Genomic DNA, 15,758 nt, shown 5'->3' with positions numbered 1-15,758 from the left:
CGTTTCAAAGATGGTTTGGAAGCAATCGCAGACTTTCAAACAGTTTATTAAACAAACAACAAAAAGACACTAAGACAACTTGGCATAATACTGTGGCAAAAACGAAACATAAACTAACAAGATCAATAAACACGGTAACATGGAACACGGTGGTCTAAGACAAACGTAAGACCGAGAAGCACTGCAAACAATGGCTCTATATAAGTGTGCTCGTTAACAGAAATATGATTCAGGTGCAGGTGGTCATGTGACATGTTGTAGTACAGTGCAGTGGCTGATGGGAAACTAAACTTATCTTAATGGAGACAAAAATGTAAAAGTGACATAATAAATTATAAATTTCTGTATCTGTATAATATGTGATAACATGAAAAACAAATGAAGGTGCTTTTAAACATGTTAAGCCCTGAAAGTGCATGTGAACTCAAGTTCTGAATTTGGTGGAAGTTTTCTATAAGGGAGCTCAAGTTTAGAAAATGTTACTACTACTTAGAAAATGGTTCATAAGGAAGTAAGGTCAGAAGGACGTAAGAAAGTATGTAAGGAAGTAAGGACAGTAGGAAGTACGGATGTACATATGTAAGTATGTAATAAGAAAATAAGTAAGTACTATGTAGATAAGTTAGTAAAGAAGGAAGTATGTAAGGATGTACATGAGTATATAAGAAGTAAGTAGGTAAGTACATGTGTAAAAAGGAAGGAAGTATGTGCATAAGTATGTACGTAAGAAGTGATTAAGGAAGGGAGAGAGGGAGGGAGGAAGTCAAGTGTTTGATTTTTCACTAATCTATAGAAATTATTTTTAAAATAACAACAATTTGCTTAACAAATCATTTAATTAGACATAGGATGCAGTGACATCTCTCAACATTTTTAATGCATTACTTCACATAACATAAATATTACATACAATAGGGGAAATAAGTATTGAACGCATCAACATTTTATTCAGTAAACATGTTTCCAATGAGGCTATTCACATGAAATTTTCAGCAGACTTTGGTATTAACTGAAGAAATCCACACATATAAAGAGCCAAACATTAAAGTCCATAAATGAAGTTATGTGTAATAAAGAGGAATGACACAGGAAAAAAGTATTGAACATGATAACTCAAATATATTTAATACTTAGCAGAGAAACCTTTGTTTGTAATGACAGCTTCAAGACGCTTCCTGTATGAAGAAATTTATCGGCTGCAGTATTCAGGTGTGATTTTGGCCCATTCTTCTAAACATATTGTCTTTAAATCTTGTTCAATTGGATTCAAGTCAGGTGATTGATGGGCCATCCGAACACCTTGATTTTTTTTTTCTCTGAAACCAGTTGAGAGTTTCCTTTGCTGTATGCTTTGGATCGTTGTTCTACTGGAAGGTCCACCCACGTCTCATCTTCATCATCCTGGTGGATGGCAGCAGATTCTTCTCAAGAATCTCCCAGTAAGGGGCTCCATTCTTCGTTCCTTCAATTATATGAAGGCTGCCAGTACCATGTGATGAAAAACAGCCCCACACCATGATGCTTCCACCTCCAAACTTCACTGTTGGTACAGTGTTTTTAGGGTGATGTGCAGTGCCATTTCTTCTCCAAACATGGAGTGTAGTATGACAGCAAAAAGTTAAATTGTGCTCTCGTCTGACCAGACTACACTCTCCCTGTATTTCATAGGCTTGTCCAAATGAGTTGAAACGAGCTTCGACATGCCTTTTCTTTAGTAATGGAGTCTTGCGGGGTGAGTGTGAGCAGTGAAATGCACTGCCTATTATTTTCTCTGTGACGATGGCACCTGCTGCCGCCAAGTGTTTCTGGAGCTCTTTCCGAGTGGCCCTTGGCTCTTGGGCTACTCTTCTGACTATTCTTCTGACTCCCTGGTCAGAAATCTTGCGAGTAGCTCCTGTACATGGCCGGTTGATGACGGAGTGATGTTGCTTCCATTTGCGGATAATGGCCCCAATGGTGCTTACTGTAAGATTCAGAAGTTTTGAAATATGGATTCAATATGTTTTGCAACAATAAGGTTGCAAAGGTCTTGCGAGAGCTGTTTCCTTTTATCCATCATGAGATCTTTCTTGTATGACACCTTGGTAACGAAAAGCCATAGACCATCAATTTACAAACCCAGCTGATATTAATTTGCACAGATAGGGGGTATAATTACTTACGGATTTCCGCGGGTTCCTTGCCTTACCATGCCTTCAAGAACTGCTATTTCTTAGCATGTTCAATACTTTTTTCCTGTGTCATTCCACTTTATTACACATAACTTTATTTATGGACTTGTTTATTTATGTTGTGAATGCTTTATATGTGTGGATTTCTTGAATTAATACTGATGTCTGTTAACTAATACTGATAACTGAACAGGGCGGGGACAGAACAGAAACCAAAATAAGTGCACATGTCCATTGTAAACAAAGTCTTAGCGTCCATGTGCACTTCAAGCACGTGCACGCGCTCTCCAGCTGTTCATGTACGTCATCACCGCAGCGCCATCTGCCGGTGAGATCGTGACAATGTCTGGTGAAAATTTCATGTGAATAGCCTTATTGGAAATATATTTATTGAAAAAATGTTGACATGTTCAATACTTATTTCCCCTACTGTATTTTAACCAGTCTGTGATCAATTTTCCACAGTGCACAAATGATTTGACTGTCAGTCTGGCAACAAAATGAGTGCTCATTCATGAATTTTCTGAAATATTCATTACAGTGTTAGTACATTTACATCTAAGTGCAGTAGTAATAATCTTTATATCTCAGGCACATTAAAGAAACCAGAGCAGGCATTAAAAATGACACATTGACAGTGTGACCGTAAAGTCGCCACTGTTTGAAACAGAGCTTGAAAACATTGGCACTGGCTCACTAGTAGTGTGTTTTGCTTTAGATGAGCTTAAGGGCCATTCAGTGTGTGTTTATTTGGTCTCTGATTCCCAGATTTTGCACATCTGGAAGGCATTAGTCTGCCTCGCTGGCTCGTGGGATGAAGTCACTGTGCCAGAGGAACAAAGTTGCTTTTGTATCTTGATGACGGTGTGGTCGGGGACTGCAAGCAGGAAGATAAAGCAGCCAATCAGAATGCTCCGTTCACAAGAGCTCAGTTAGAACGAAGGGCTTTTCTTAGCACTGACCTCACTTGTAAAGATGTGTGGCACTAATTAGATTAAAAATAAATAAATAAATAAATAAATAAATAAATAAATAAATAAATTACAACTCTGGTGTTTTCCACAAATAGACAAGTTAAAGCATTATAGTTCTGTCAGGATAATAGCTAAATATCAAATTGGGTTCTCGTTTTCCTGCTAATGCTTTTAGGCTTCATTGAACATGGTGTGTTAGGACATAGTGCTGACAAGTCAGCCTACTGTACTGGGAGTTTCAGCACAGACCTGGCCAAACAAACCAACGAAATATGTTACACAGGGGCCTGTTGAATGATTTAACTCACTGTTCTGCATTCGGCAGAGTCAAAAGACCTCTTAAGTGTGGAACTGGAGTGTACGGGAGCTGTATGGTTTGTGGCTTTTAGCCTGGTTCCAATAGTTACGTGAATGACCAGGAATTTCCTGTCCTCACCAGTGCAATTTATGATCCACCGTCCAGACAGACCTGATCTTTTTTTTAAACTGTGTGAGCAAGCAATGGAATTTCTATTACATCTATTATGGAATTTGATAATTTCTATTACATACAACTGGTGTTAGAGCCTGCTGTGGAGAGTAAATCTACCTCCTTGTCATCCCACACAGCCAAATATTCTTTGGCACTCTTCCATCAGGTCTAATGCTAGTTGACTGTTGCTAAAGTTTGGTTGGAAGAGATGTCCCAGGATAATAATTACCCAATGCTATTAGCGCCCCCTCTCCCTCTTGGACGATCAGCCAAATGGCTTCTGCCACTCAATTATTAATGCTACATTAAGAATTACCTTGTGGCTCTGTGAGCTTTGGATGCTCCACACGTGCTATTACTCCATCATCTCACACTAGGTTCTGCGCTTAGGTTATACTTTTGCAATTTTACATTTCCTTACAGAGCATCAATCATTGTCAAATATTAAATGCTATATAGGTATAAGCTTAACAGGTGACTGTAATAGACTCAAGTGTAATATGCAGGCTAATACAGTATACGTGTGTGGCAGCTTGGGAAAACTCTTCATACAGTGAAATTTTCACATTTTCTACCATATTTAGTAGAAAAGTACAGGCTTTCCTGAACTCAAATACAGCATGTGTTCTAGCATTTTAAAGTCTGGTTACGACCAACGAAATAAAATGAGAAAATTGAATTTAAAAAGATTTTAAATTGATTCAGCTGGTATCTGAGTGCAAACTGAATTGATTAGGCTTATGTCTGTTTCATTATGACACATAACTATCCAGCAACCTGATCAAAGCCTGACATTCACTGGGTGAGGAAAGCACACTTAGCTATCAAGGCTTTAGACTGTATACTTTAACTATAGTTAGACTGATTTTTTTTTTTTTTGACTCCTTATTCAATATGAGCTTTACAGAAAGCCTAGGCAAGATTAAAATGTAAACAGAAATATTTCCAAGTATATTTATGTTTTCTTAAAGTTGTGGTTGCAAAATATGCTGTAGATACACTGTAAAACCGGATAAGTTCATTTAACTCAAAAAATTTGAGGAAACTAATTACCTAAAAAATTTTAAGTTGTTAAATCAATTTCTTTAAGCCAAATACACTTAAATATAACAGGTTTGATTTAAATTGATTCATCAACTTTAAAAAAATGAGGTAATTAGTTTCCTCAGATTTTTTGAGTTAAATGAACTATCCGGTTTTACAGTGTGTAAAACAAATTATTTTTTGCCAAATTGGGCATTTGGGTATTGGGTACTGATATTTCACCTGTTTTACCTGTTCCAACAAGTTAGTGAAAATATCTTGAATATAGTCAAATGTGTCTAGAATTTATCATTGCAAGATTACATTAAACCAAATGTAAGATTACTAAAACATATTTCTAGACAATTGTACTAAATCCAAGCTTGAAATAATCTTGTTCTTTTGGCAGATCATTTTGCTCATTTTAAACATTTATTTCTGGACCATTAATCAAGTTTTAGTTAAAATCACAAGCAAAGTGTCACTTTTTAAAGTTTAAATATTTTGTTTTCACAATAGTTTAAGGTCATGTTGTAGAGTGAAGCTTTTAATTAATGAACCTCAACCTCTATTATTTTGAAGCAGTTTTAGCTGGTTATTAACATCAAGTGCTTTGTTGTCAGAATGCACAAGCAGCCATTAGCATGGTAATATTTTTGGCTGGAGGATGCTACAGCGGCCCCTTCTCTGTTCATTTATAAAAATGTTCAGCATGACCGAATGACCGATAAAAGTAGACCTGTGAATAATGCATGAGGAAAGAGGCAAGCCCTTCCTTTTTCTTTTTTTTTTCTTTTTTTTTGCTACAGTACAAAAAAACTGCTGTAGTGCAGTACATTTATGTTGGAATCACATCAAGTGCATGTCTAACTATTCCCACAAGCTTCTGACACACACACACACACACACACACACACACACACACACACACACACACACACACACACACACACACACACAGAGGCGCATAGCTCAGCCTTTCCCATATAAGGACTTTTCGTATTCCTCCAGCTGAGAGCATGGATGGAGGGAAAGGAGCTGGTTGGACCCCCATCCTGTCGTCCTTGGCTTCACAGCAACAGTAGTAAAAATGGAATTCAATGATCATTGGGAAGCTGTTAAAAGCCAGTGGCTGTAACTGGCAGAGTTGTTGGCTGCATTCTTGCTGTTTTACTCCAACAATGATGACTGACCCATGCCTGTGATGTTAATACATTATCACATGATTTACAAGTTGATTCAGTCACTGTTTAAGAAAGGAATCATGGGAGTTAAGGCAACTGAGAGCTATCTTCTTAAAATTGTAAATAGTGCTAGGCAATATTAAAAAACCTTGATTAAATGATGACAGTTAGAGGAAAATCATTAATAAACTCAGCTTATTATTCAAGCTTGACATTATTTATTTATTTATTTATTTATTTATTTATTTAATTTTTTTCAAGTAAAAGAAAAACATGCTACATATATGCTAAAAGAAGCATGGATTTCAATAAGCAGTGATTTCATACTACATTTAAATATGGCTATGTTCACTGTTTTTATGAGATCGCACATGAATAGTTAACTATTGTGTCCCAGTCGAAATCTTTGGACATCTCTAAGTTCATATGTTTATGAGGCAGTGTTGACATTTCTTAATAGCGTATATTGCCATGCAGCATAATAGATAAATAAAACCTTTTATCCTGTGCTTTATCTGACCAAAGACCACAGCCCGCTCTCTTCTTTTGTGCTGACCAAGGGTTGTGAATTCACAGGATACATTTCACATGAAGTCAGAGTAAAGAAAAAGTAAGAGCTAGCAGAAACATGTGCTTGTCTTTCACATCCCATGTCCTTTCCCCTTCAGCAAATTAGCTTTTCCATCAGGCGAATGGAATTTTATTTGTGTTTTGTCTGACAATTGCTTTAGCCGAGAAAGAAAAAAGAGACTATTATTAATAATTTACCATCACATCTGAGACGCCTAGGATAGGTTCCAGGTTCCCCAAGACCCTGTGTAGGATAAGCGGCACAGAAAACGGATGGATGGATGGATGGATGGAGGGTTTTACTCATGCTGGACAGATTTGTGACTCTTTCCTATGGTTATAATAAATAACTTTGAATATGTGAAGTTTTCTTGTAAAGCTCAGCAGTAATTGAAACTTTCATTATCATGAACATCTCATTTATATTAACATTTCTGAGATTTGAAAGTGAGCAGTTATTTCCTCTTCTATCCATAGTGTAAGGCACACCTCTCTTCTGCCTCCCAGCAGTCTATCTCTCCTACACACACACAAACACATACTCAGCTGCAGTAGCAGTTAGACGAGGTGTGACATGCCGTTGTCCTTTCGCTCCTCCTCAGTGTCAGCCCTGCGTGTCTCCTAGCAGCTCTGTCTGAAACGTCAGGAGGAGGGAAAACCAACTATCCATCTCTACCTCCCTCCCTCCTCCCAGCTGCCCTCTCCTGCTGCACATACATGGCCCATGACTGCAAGGGAGGGAGGTGGGAGGAGAGTGAGCCAGAGAGAGAGAGAGAGAGAGAAGCAATCTGGCAGGCACATGGCCAGTGAATGAGAACTTGCTCTCAGCACACAGTCTCACTGGATTTGAGCAAACGACCAAAGCTGTGTGTGTGTCTCCATCTCCATCATTATCTTACTGACTTCCAAACACACACACACACACACACACACACATACACACACACACACACGCATACACTGGAAGAGTGTACCTTACGGTTACTGAGACCTCTCCCCTTGTCTTTCCAGGATGGCTGAGGCTGAACTTCATAAAGAGAGGCTCCAGGCCCTGGCGGTAAGTTCCATAACTTTGCAATTCTCTTGTGTTTTCCTTTGTTCTGCTGACAAACACTCACATCTGTTGTAGAATTAGAGTTACCACTGGTTGTGGTTTTGCTCTGGAGTTTCTTAGCTCCATTAATATTGGTAGGCTTTGATAGAACTGTTGCTTTCCCACAAATTCTGGTGCAGGTCGATCATCTAGCTCTAAAAAAAACAAGAAAGTGAAGGACAGGGGTTGTAGCTAGGTATGGACGTGTGTGGCTAATTTTGGTGGCAGCTGCAGGACTTCAGTGCACATTGGAGTGGTGAGCAACAGATGGAGAACTATTTTGGCTGCGTCGCTAGAATCTTTACGATTCCGAGGTGTACATGTCTCAAACAGAGGTGGGACTAATGTAGACACGGGCAGGGAGGACTGCATGTACAAAAGTGTTGGTTGTTCAGTCTAATACGATAATAATATAGAAAGGTAAATATTTCATCTTTGTTGAAGATTAGAGTGCAAACAGAGTAATGACTTTAGGATGTTGACTGCTATGCAAAAGGTTAAGTATGGCGAGACAGAGGAAGTCTGAATAATTGAAGTTAAAAGGGGTCTGCCAAGCAGCTCGAGAGCCAAGAAAGGAGAGGACGCTCTTTTCCACAAAGCTTTTTAGACTTTTTTTCTCACTTAAGTAGAACATTAACTGTAGCAAACAGTCATCTCTGAAAACTCTGAGCCTGAATAACAGAAGTCCGGGAAAAGACATGGACGCTGACGTGATTCAGATCATTACAATGGTATGCTTGACCGTACCCAGGAAAAATGAAATGTTTTAAATGAGAATGTGTACACATGGAAGGAATTACCACATGCAATACTGGGTACTGCGTGCTCATTTTGTGGAAACAAAGACATATTACTAGTTATTGCATTGTTTCTGGAAATCATAGAACAGTGATTGCAGCTCATCCATTGTGCCTCACATCTAAGAACTTTTTAGGTCATCCATTCCAACACACTCAGATAGAAAGCTGCAGACATATCAAAAGTCATACGCGTGCCATTATCCACTCAGTTTGAAATTCATTTTTGTGCATGGTCAGCCACAACAGTGTGGGATTGAAGTTGCCAGATTTTATTGCATTGCCTGTTCTGATGCCAAATCGCTGGAAAAAGAAAAAAAAGACCCACACACTTCTCTTAATGGTGCATGGCAACAAGGCTGAGTTATGTTAAATCATACTAATATCAAGCCAAACATATAATGCTAGCCAATTAATTCCACTTTCTGGCATTCTGCAAGCTAATCTTTCTGCTTAATTACTGACTTTGGTATGGAAGTATGAAATTACAAGCATTTAGAGCAGACCGCATAGCATGCTGCCTTTTTTCATATCTCACTCAACCGCCTGCTGTGTTGAATGGTAATAAATAATTAAGAACTTTCCATGTGCTCGTAGAATGAGTGAGGGGCTGATATTAGGTTTCTGAACAACAGCCAACAAGGTTGGCATGGCTGAGTAGCCAAGACAGTTTTACTACATACTACAGAGAGGAGCTTGAGGCTGAAAAAAGATTCAAAAACCCTACCACATCTGTATGTATACACACAGCAAAACAATGCTTTATTTGTTGTGTCTGAATAACTTTTGATTTGACTGAGTTTTCCAAGAAGAAGGTAAAGGATTACAGACTGTTTCTCTCAATTTCTCCATACAGAGTGTATTTTATCCCAAACATATAGTTAATCTGAGTCTCCTTCTTTTCCCATGCTCTCAAGAACACTAAAGACTGTGGGCTGCTTGAAGTTCACCAAGCAGTCCAAAAGCGGTTGTGCTTCTGAAGCCAACCAGCTCCGAGGCTATATTTTAGTGGGATTTAATTTGACAACAATTATAATTTGCAGGATTTTTATGCTATGAATTAGTGAATTTTGAAGGTTTTTCGTCTTGCAAGTGAGCATTACATCACAGCACTACTTAGCACTGTGTATACCACACCAAATTAGATGACTAACTGAATGTTGTTCAGTTTTCAGCCTGTGATTATCACATCTCAGGTTTCTCAAGCTTTGTGCTTTATTTGTGAGTGTATATAGATCAGTCTCACTGGCTCTAGCATACATTTTTATTGCACAACTTTCACCCTGAGCCAAAAACCAAAAGCCAAAAACTGTGGCACAGTTTGGCTGCAGAATGAGAGAATGTCGCTAGTCTAACTACCAATCTAGTGGTTTGCTGGATGCAAAGCACTAGGAGGAGGAGGGTGTGTGGGCTGGAAAGCTAAACCTGGTCTACACACCTGCTGCAAGCAATCCAGACATACTTACTGCATACAGATGATTTCGAGCAAACTGAAGTCCGATGTTGCATAGAGGTTTTGCAGGAAAGGGCAGGGCCACTATAATGAACAAGCTAAATTTAGTAGCAGCTGTGTTGGCCAGCTTGACTAGACTTCAGCATATTTGAAAAGGGTGGAGGCATGGGAGCTCCATTCAGGTGGGCTCAGCTTTCTGTAGCTGCTGGGGTTTGAGGCCCAGCTGCCTGTCTTCCATTAACACATTATGTGGGAGTTGGAGAACAAACATCAACACAGTATAAGACCTCAAGTCTGAAGGACAGGCTACAAAGGAAAGGATGAATGTATTTGTGCTCTAGTCAGAGTAATTTGTAACAAAAATATTCATTTGTACATTCGTTGTCAGGAGAGTGAAAATTCAGATACCACAGCTATAGCAAGGAGTCCTAGAGAGCAGAATTGGCTGGGCTGTCTGGGTAGGAGTGATGGCATTGCTTTTTCCCCTGTCAATCACAGCAACGCTAGCCAACTGTTGGTCTGTGAGCTCAGATGTGTGGAAGGAGGTAGAGAGCACTTTCCAACAAGTGTGTTATGCTGCCCCGTGATGCAGCATGATCGAATTAGGGGGAACATGAAAGAAATCATTCTAATAATTCAGGGGGAATATACCAATTATGCTTGTCTTTAAAATGACTAAGATTTTTTGGTCAAGATGGAGCAGTGTTGGTTTAGACCTTCTGCCTTCATAAAACCCCATTGGTGGCTTAGTAATCCTATTTATACAGTTCTGGGGCTGTCAGAGAACTACTGCTAAGTGTTTGAGCAAGACCCGTAACCCTCAGCCACTCAGGTAAATCATACATCACTTTGGATAAAAGTGTCTGCCAGCTGCCAGCTTTGAGAAGTCTTTTCACTTCAATTTCCCCAGCAAACTTACCTTAAATCACATTTGAGTAGTCTGTTACTTTGAGGGGTCTGTTAGTTCTACACAACCCATTCTGACTAATCCTATCTAGCTCATGTTCATTCAAATTATTGCTATAGTGTTGTAGGTATTTTTATTGAATTCCTTAAGCATTAGGATATACTGTATTGAGCAACTATGTAGCCAATACAGTAATATCATCATGTGACCATTCATTTTGCATAAGCAACATATCAGATATCTTGCAAATGGAAGGCATAATATGGTAGTTGAGGAGCTTAGTGTGTTCTTGGACACCCAATATCAAAAAATGGATCTAGTGTCTGCCCTATAAATAAATGCAAATAATCTTTTAACCAGTGGCTTCAAATGTCAGCAATCTCATTATTCCCACATTGCCAAATAAACGTTTTCTCTTCAGACTCATTCTTGAAGTGCTAATTAATGTTAGTAATTAATTAATGTTATTAATACTAGTATTATTATTATTCATTATTTTGCAATGTTTTCCATACAGTTACTATAATAATTAGACACATATATTGTTAATGCAAATGATTATTAATGACTAATTATGTCACTGAATTTAATTTAGATGAATTTGGTTTATAGACTCTACTGCAAGGTGTAGCTTTACTGACACAAGTCTACTTCCATGCACATAATGCAGTCCATGGTCAAGAAAAACTCATCACTATTGCATCATTGTGCTTTCATATTTTAATGGAAATATCTTTACAGTATGGCTCGAGTAATTTGATTTGCAGGTGACAATGTGATAGCTTTAATCGGATCAAAGGCTACTTCTGATCTTGAAGTTTTTTGCCACCTGGGAAGAAATATTATTTTAGATTTTGATATTTGATACATTTAAGTCAATAATTATTGTTATAACAGTGCTCATGCATTGCAGTGTGAGGTTCTTTGGACAGGCTTCCACACAGTATTGAAATACTAAATGGCCATTTAGAAAAGCAGTCAGTAATAATGAGAGAAATGTATGTAAGATGTTGCATGAATGCATTATTAATGTTTAAAAAATTAAGTATTAGTTAATTATTTATTTTGATGAAAAGCAGGTGGCATATGCAACCTTTATCAATTTACAGTGTGCTACTCTTAAGTAATGAAGCACCTTTTTAATATGGAAGGAGAGAGAAATATAGAGTGAAGTTGGTTGATATGCAATACACACTATATGGACACCTGACCATCACACCTATATGTTGGTCTTCCCCAAACTGTTGCCATCAAGTTGGAAGCACACAAATGTAAAGGGTGTCTCTGAATGCTGTAGCACAATTGTACAATTTCCCTTCACTGGAACTAAGTGAAGTTTGCCAGGGTTGGAGTAGAAGAACTCAAGTGTCCTGCGCAGAGCCCTGACTTCAACCTCACTGAGCACTTTTGGGATGAACTGGAACGCTGACTGTGCCCCAGGTCTCCTCACCCGACATCAGTGCCTGACCTCACTAATGCTCTTGTGGCTGAATGGACAAATCCCCACAGCTCCAAAATCGAGCGGAAAGCCTTCCCAGAAGAGTGGAAGTTATTATAAAAGTAAAGAGGGAATAAATCTGGACTGAGATGTTCAACAAACACACTTTTGGCCATATGGTGTATCATAACCATCTTTAATAGAAAATGTTGCAAAAAGTATCTAGATCAGGAGTATGGCTTAAACATGCAGTATGGCTTATGGGTGTTTTAAATAGTGTACTAAATTAAAACTTTCTGGTGGGCTGTGAATTCTGAAAAATTCAATAAAGCTAGTCTCTGTTATTTCACTAGCAGCAAAATAGAGCAATAAACATAGGGCCATAAACTCAGCGACTGACAAAGTGTGCTACTGTGACATAATTTTTCATTAGCAACTTAACTAAAATAACCATGTCTCTTTCACACACAAAAAAAACAAATTTACTGGTTTCACAGCAAAATAATACTTAAGCAATCAAAACATTTATATTTTTAAAATCCTTATTATGGCCATTTCAGTTCCAGGTTGTAACACAATAAACTGTGAAACAAACACATTTAAATCAAGTTGTTGCTAACTCAATCGGTTACATCTTGTACAACAGTGTTTTAACATTATATGAGACAAAAAAATATTTCTTCATATTATTACAACAGATATATTAGTTAGTAGCTATTTTTTGGCCTCAAAGAGATTTCTCTGCTGTGTATCAAAACACTATAAAAAGCTGTTTCATTCATGCGGGTTAGCATGTTTGCCTCGCATCTCCAGGGTTAGGGGTTCGATTCCCGACTGTGCCCTGTGTGCGTGTAGTTTTCATGTTCTCCCCGTACCTTGGAGGTTTCCTCCAGGTACTCCGGTTTCCTTCTGCAGTCAAAAGACATGTGTTGGAGGCTGGTTGGCGTTTCCAAATTGTCAATAGTGTGTGAATGGGTGTGTGACCGTGTATGTATGATTGTGCCCTGCGATGGGTTGGCACCCCATCCAGTGTGTCCCCCGCCTTGTGCCCCTGGGATAGGCTCCAGGTTCCCCGCGACCCTGTGTAGGATAAACGGCACAGGAAATGGATGGATGGATGGATGGAAGGTTTCACTCATGCTGGACAGATTTGTAATTCTCTCCTAGATTTAACACAAATGCATGCCTCATGGATGTAATCAACCACATACCTTCATTTGGTGGTCAAAGTATGAAATCACTCAAGAATGAACCACTGATGTTGCATTTTGCTGTAGCTCTAATCAGCTATTGTGTGTGTGTCTGTTTGAAATGGTTTGTGTTGAAGCCATGTTCTTGTTCACTGTAAGGCTTTTTTTGTATAGGTCTGGAGTTTGGATTTATTTCGCTGCTAAGGATCGTGGTAATGTTGTTAACGTCCACATAAAAATGTTACTGACCAATAAATGGTAATAAGTTGCACTCACAACTCACATCTGGTCTCTTAGCTCAGACTAAATCATTTATGATTTACTGTATATTGGAAAAGTTAACTCGGATCACTCAACCCCATTCTAATCCTATTTGAGCTGCTATGTCTTTCCGAAATCAATCACAGTGATCAGATTTGACTTTGGTACTTAGTGTGTAGTGTTATTGAAGAAAGTGTCAGGTCTTCTTTATCCCATCTGAAAGGATTTTTTCTGTGTACTGCCTGAGGATACACAGTAAACACCATAAAGAGGTTTATATTTGTGTGGTTAATCACTACAGACATCTCACACAGCTTAAGCAAATATCTAAAGTACTTGCTCCATGAATTCTTGGTTCATATATTTATGATTCTATTTCTTGCTTGGATAAAAAGCTGACTTAATGAATCATATATCCACAAAAAAAAACTTGTAGTGTAGTTTTTATTGTGATCTCTTATTATGAATATTGTGGCTTTTTAATGGTTAAGTACTGAATACCTATTCAGAACCAGAGACACAGAGACTTCCAATATTTGGCTGAAAACATGTTTCATCTAAGTAAATAGAGTAAAAAAGAGTTCTAAAAAAGGCATATCTGTGGTTCCCATTCTCAAACTGCTTTTAGTGAGAAATGTTTGTCTGCTCTATTTTAGTCCAGAGATGAGTGCTTGTGTTTGTTTTGATAACCAGACACCTTCACGCTGGCTGTTGTTATCTTCTACTGATAAAACTCTGGACAGGTAAAAGTGCTAGTAATTCCGTAGTTCAAATGACAAACCTGTTACAAACATATGGTGCATGAAATAGCTAAGTAAATAGTGTGTAACCTGTGTGTAACAGCATAGCTCAGGGTCTTCATCGCAAACAGATATGCAACACTATTTTTAAGTAAATTCTTCTAGTCAGCTTGTTTATTCAGATCACACAAAACTTACAGTTCTGTTGTTTATAACTTGTACTACAATTAGACAATATTTGTCTAGTCTTAGATTGCCTTCCAAAGGCATTTTTAAAAATCACTGTTCAAGAAAGTAATTCACTTCATTCCTGTTTATTACACTGCCATTGTAATACATGCGCGCTGATGATGTGTTATGGATGTTTCAGCAAAGTGGATTTCAACAGATTATTGCCAATGTGTGCAAAATATAATGGGTGTTTCATCAAATGTAAAACACCAAATGTTTCAGCAATAAGCTGTGTGAATCTATGGTCTGCGCTAGAAAGAAATCAGCCACACCTTTACTTTATACCATTCTATTTATGTTTAATTTGGACTGTTAGTGCTGCTCCTCTTTAAGCCATTTGCTACAGCAAATCATGCAACATGGATGCCAAAGTTTGTGCCTGTTTTTTATGTATTTTCCCGTCAAACAGAGGGAAGGCTTTACCCTGTTAGTCCATTTATCTTAGCCAGACATGATCATTGTCATATGCTAATTGCAAAATATTCCATTACTACAGTAATACTATTAAATCATTCAGGCCAGTTATGGTATTGTTTGCCTTTTTCAGTAGATGAGGGAGGAACAGTCATTAGAAAGGTCAGCATAGTTACCAGTAGAGGCGTAGAAGTTAACAATGACACATCGCAAATCTCAACTCCTACTTAATGGATTGTGTCATTGCAGAATGTGTCAAATATAGTGTGACATACTGGCTAAATGGTCAGTTTTCTAACATGCTGGTCCCTCAATCCGATTAGATGAGCTTTCCACTCAGAACTCATGTACTCCATTTTGGCAGATTATAAGTGGCAGTGAACTGGCCTTAGTAAATCTAAACATATGCTTACTGTAGGTGTGTAAATCTGTAGATTAGACTAATGAACCTAATGAACACAATCTTATAGTTTTACACCCACAATGTGGAAGGTTACAGTTCAGTCCTCAAGAGGAGCATCGTTTACATGGATTGCTGTCAAGAACATTGCCGGGATGCTATAGGAAGCTATGGTGGCAGGACAAGATTTACACCGGCACAGCGTGGCTTCAGTCAGGCTGTCCTACTTGTTAAGTTTGGCTGGTCAGGATTTCAAACCACAGATCTTAAGCTATATTCCAAAGACATTCTTGTATTTCTAAAAAGTGACTCTGGTGTTGCCAGCACAAAAAGAAATGTTGCTGCATTACTGCAAAACAGATGTTTTCAATCTGATCCCAGTAATGCCAGAAACAAGATGCTCTTTGTTTAGTCATTATACACTCACCAGGCCCTGCTAA

General features: G+C 38.3%; 1 protein-coding gene across 5 annotated transcripts in view; it reads left to right on the top strand.

Annotated features, from left to right (window-relative positions):
• Positions 1 to 6,932: 6,932 nt before the first annotated feature.
• palm2akap2 (PALM2 and AKAP2 fusion) overlaps positions 6,933 to 15,758 on the top strand; it is an 83,417-nt gene continuing 74,591 nt past the window's right edge. For 3 of the 5 annotated variants that reach the window (XM_017489629.3, XM_017489628.3, XM_017489625.3), the window contains exons 1-2: positions 6,933 to 7,260; positions 7,406 to 7,451. In XM_017489629.3, the coding sequence (XP_017345118.1) occupies positions 7,205 to 7,260; positions 7,406 to 7,451 (102 nt within the window). In that variant the 5' untranslated portion in view covers positions 6,933 to 7,204. Of the gene's footprint in view, positions 7,265 to 7,405; positions 7,452 to 15,758 lie in introns of all 5 variants that reach the window. The other 2 variants (XM_047161033.2, XM_017489627.3) reach the window with 2 other exon arrangements.

Source organism: Ictalurus punctatus, chromosome 16, assembly GCF_001660625.3.
Source record: "Ictalurus punctatus breed USDA103 chromosome 16, Coco_2.0, whole genome shotgun sequence".
In the NCBI taxonomy this organism is placed as follows: Eukaryota; Metazoa; Chordata; class Actinopteri; order Siluriformes; family Ictaluridae; genus Ictalurus; species Ictalurus punctatus.
Note: the sequence above shows the minus strand (reverse complement) of the source record. Positions and strands in the feature narration are given on the sequence as shown.